Source organism: Vigna umbellata, chromosome 1, assembly GCF_029865625.1.
Source record: "Vigna umbellata cultivar VRB3 chromosome 1, Vumbellata_1.0, whole genome shotgun sequence".
In the NCBI taxonomy this organism is placed as follows: domain Eukaryota; kingdom Viridiplantae; phylum Streptophyta; class Magnoliopsida; order Fabales; family Fabaceae; genus Vigna; species Vigna umbellata.
The window spans coordinates 63537378-63541543 of record NC_142165.1 but is presented as its reverse complement, the minus strand read 5'-3'; the positions used below and the strand labels follow the sequence as shown (position 1 = coordinate 63541543).

The following is a 4166-nucleotide window of genomic DNA, read 5'->3' as shown; positions in this document are numbered from 1 at the left end:
AATTGACAGTAATGATATACGTAATACAAGTAATAAAAGTTGCTAGTAATATATTTATCATAAATATTGATGATAAATACTACTTTGACTATTTTTTAAATAAAATGAGATTAAAATATTGAAAATAATGAAAGGAAATTACAAAAATTATCATGGTAGAAAAATATTAAACTTAACAAATTGTATGATGGATTTTCGTAAACTCCAGAAAAAAATTAAAATGAAGTTTTTTATAAATTAAAATTAACTTATTAATTAGTTAATTTCTAGAAATTTTATAATATAACTTTTTATTGTTTTAATATAAGTCAATTTTAAGTTATAAATAAGTTAGTTTTATTTTTTTCTAATTTTTATTTTTAAACAGCTTACAAGGAAGTTTACCCTTAATGAGCATAGAATACTCTACTTGTTTTTTTTAATATATATTATTATAGTATATTGCATATTATCGATACTTTTTTTTGTTTTCATGTATCATTTAATGTAATAATACGCATTAATAAAAACAATTAATATGTTTTATTTATGGTCTAAAATTTATAATTTCTGAATACATTCTTCGTATGTTTTGGTTTTGCTCAGATATTATTTTTCGTAAATTAAAAATAAAAATTAATAGTACATCCAAATTTGATAAACGTTAAATGATTGGCCATAAAGTAAATTTCCTTTAAAGTGGGATTGACATGTGAATATATTTTATCCTTTTAAGTTCACTAGTTACTAATTTAATCAAAATCAAGGAATTTATGACCAAGAAAACTCACTCATGTCATGACTGTTTGGTAGTAAAAGTCAAATGTTTAGTTTCTCAAGACTAACAAAAAAATTATTTTTCATTTTTGGTTTAGTTTTTTAAAAATATTTTTTGAAATCATTTTATCATGTTTTTGACAAAAGTATTCTCACAAGAGCTTTGTGAAATTCCTTTTGTAAAATAAAATAAAACATCTAGAAAAAAAATACTTTCGTTAGTTATTTAGTATGATAACAATGTAAAAGAAAATAGTAAAAAAGCACACAAAAAACAATGTATATGTTTGAGACCTATAATGTTCTTGTTCAAGTCTTATCCGTAGATATAAATTTAAAATATGAATTTTGTAAGATTTTTTTCGTCAAAATAAAATGTCACTGTTTAAAATTTTAAATAACAATACGAATTTTGTAAGATTTTAAAATATTTTGTAAAATTTTAAATAAAAAAGCAACTATCTTATAAAATAAAAAATTAAATAAAATGTTAATTAAAAGTTAGATTATAAACTCTTTCATTAAAATAAGATACAATGTAAATCTCGTATAATTGATTTTACTATGAAATTAAAATGTAGGTATGAAAATGAAACAAGCCTGTGTGTCCAGTTACATCATATGACTCAGCATTCCACATAATCGTAGAACACAAGAAAACGCAACACCTCACAACGTCATACGACAATCTGTTTGGTCGTTTCCTATTCATTCTTCCTCCACTTTCCTTTTCTCTGTTAAACTCTGTCACCACCACAAAAACGTGTAGGGAAAATTCAACAAACTGCCAAATCAAAAGCCTTTTTTCTGCTCCATCACCCTCAGCAATTGGATTCGGATTACCGGGGCCCTTCAAAACAGGAGATTCTTCATTATCCACACACAGAGGGCCAAACAATACTGGGGCTGAAGGAAGTGAGGAGTTTTTACTCTTTACTCTGACCCTTTTGATTTTCAGTTTCTCCTCTGCACAAGAAATTGGGAAGAAAGATGGAAGTGATGGCATACCAGTTTTCTCGGTTACCATACTCAGATTCCCTCAAACTGCTAGAGGCTGATATACAACAAGCAAATGCTTTGTTAGTTTCTTTTTCTCTTCACCTCTCCTCTATCTGCTCATTTTAACATCTTTCGCTCTTCTAATTATGTGTGGTTAAATTTTATTTTATGGAAACTGAAAAAAAGAAAATGGGGTTGTGTAGAGAACGAGTTTTGACTTGATCAAATGCTTTGCGACTTGAAATGGGGGGTCATAATCATTTGATAAGCATCTGTCTCTTACTGATTGGGATTGATCATCTTTAATTGTTATCTAGTGGTTAATGAAGTGGGAAAAAATATGTGCTTTTTCGTCGAGTTTGTGTCATGGTGTTTGATGATTAACTTGATTGTGAAATTCCTTATTTTGGACTATGAAATACTATTTGTTTTGTGTGTGGAAATGGAGTGGTGTGTGTTTCCTTTCTTACTTTCGTGTTGTGTAGCCCTCTAAATTTCAATACTGGGTCTGTGCTTTATAGGGCTGCTGAAATAACCAGGACAAAGGGTGGGACTCTTCTCCAAATGAAATTGGCTTACAACCATTTGGCTCCTCTCTTTCTGTTGTTGCTACAGTGGATGGATTTTTCTTGTACATGCTTACTACTCAGATATCTTGACCTCTTTCACATAGTTGTATCCAAGGTAAAACACCTATTCTTGGAAATATTCGTTTGGTTGCTATAGTTGTCTCTATTTAATGCTTTAGTTCTCTTCCGAAGAAATTGTCAATTTAGTCTCTAAACATACAATGAAGTTAAATTTTGGTCTCGGGTGCTAATACCAGAGAAGAGTTTCTAGTAGTGTAAACTGTAAAACCGCTATAAAACTTTCTGATGGTGAGAAAGCACAACTAAAATTTACTGTTTTTTTGGACAGAGACTAGAACTTAAAAAGGGACAACTATAGAGACCAAGTGAATCCTTCAACCTTGTAATAAGCTTTCGATTGCACAAATTTTATTTTGTTTTGGTATAGGATTCTAAAGTTTCTTCACAAATGACCGTTGTTTTCATTTGTTATTGTTGTTTCTCTTCTATTTTTTTTTTCTTTACCAAAGGTACACAACGATGGTAGATCAAATATGACTCCTCCTGGAAGAAAAGCAACCATCAGGGAGTTTTATGGTGCGTGAATCTTTGAATTTCAGAAAGCAACTTTTATTTTAGTTCTTTCGGCCTAGGAAAATACTCACTTTTATGGCTGGTTTTACTAATTATTTCTCACTGTTTTCTGGTGTCAATAAATGAATTGTAGCTATTATTCTGCCATCTCTTCAAAGACTTCATGGTAGCATGGAGAAGTTAAACATTTGTAAGAGCGGACATTCTAGCATAGAAAGCTCAAGTTATGGCAAGAAACTGATTGAAGGAGATGCAAAACCAATCCATGTGGATTTGGAAAGAGAAGATGAATGTGGGATATGCTTAGAGCCTTGCACCAAAATGGTTTTACCTAATTGCTGTCATGCCATGTGTATCAAATGCTACCGCAAGTGGTATGTATTTACATTAATGTTCACATTGGTTTATAATGAATTGTAACACTCTTATGTTGGTCTTTCCAACCTGTAGGAACAAATTGTCAGAGTCTTGCCCTTTTTGCCGTGGTACCTTAAGGAGAGTTAATTCTGAGGATCTGTGGGTACTAACTTGTAATGAAGATGTTGTTGATGCTGAAACAGTTTCCAAGGAGGACTTGTTACGTTTCAACCTTTATATCAACAACCTACCAAAAGATCACCCGGATGCACTTTTCTTAATGTATTATGAGTATCTGATTTGATAAATATATTTCAGTGTACACATAGGGAAATCCAGACTGCAATTGTAAATAGAGTCTCGTAAGAAATATTTCTGATCATGTAAGGCACAACATTGCAGAGATATATGTGGAATTGTTGTCCAGAATGTAGAGTACTATTACAACCTACTTCGAACCAGTTGTTTGAGTTCAAGTTACACTTTTTCTAAGAAGCTAATTAAGATGTACTGATCCATTAACTGAAGATTTCTATTAAACTATTTCTGATGTATTGATTCATTATCCTCTTTAGTCTACATGTACGTTACTTAAGTTGAAAAAAATGATGGAAACTGGGAGACGAGAAGATTATTAGGAATACAAGAGTGAATGTGAATATAAGTTTCATATCATATAAAAATGAGAAAGTTGAGTAATATACAAAGGAGACTTGCAAATTTATTATTTTAAGATTGTGGATTGGAATAGATGTTGATTTTGATGGAGTTAAATATGTTTTTATTCTTTAACTTTCAATAAAAATTGGAATTAGTTTTTTTTCGAAATTATAAGAAATGCGTGAATTTAGTTATTTTCATTTAAATTTTATTATTTTTATTTGACGTTTC

The 4166-nt window shown here is 30.0% G+C and overlaps 1 protein-coding gene across 1 annotated transcript; it reads left to right on the top strand.

Moving 5' to 3' along the window:
- The first annotated feature begins 1452 nt into the window (after positions 1-1452).
- On the top strand, positions 1453-3840 carry LOC124821971 (E3 ubiquitin-protein ligase AIRP2-like). Its single transcript, XM_047293913.2, has 5 exons — positions 1453-1835; positions 2277-2439; positions 2855-2921; positions 3052-3292; positions 3369-3840. Exons 1-5 carry the CDS (start codon positions 1747-1749, stop codon positions 3577-3579), a joined length of 771 nt encoding a protein of 256 aa, XP_047149869.1. The 5' UTR covers positions 1453-1746; the 3' UTR covers positions 3580-3840.
- Positions 3841-4166: the final 326 nt, after the last annotated feature.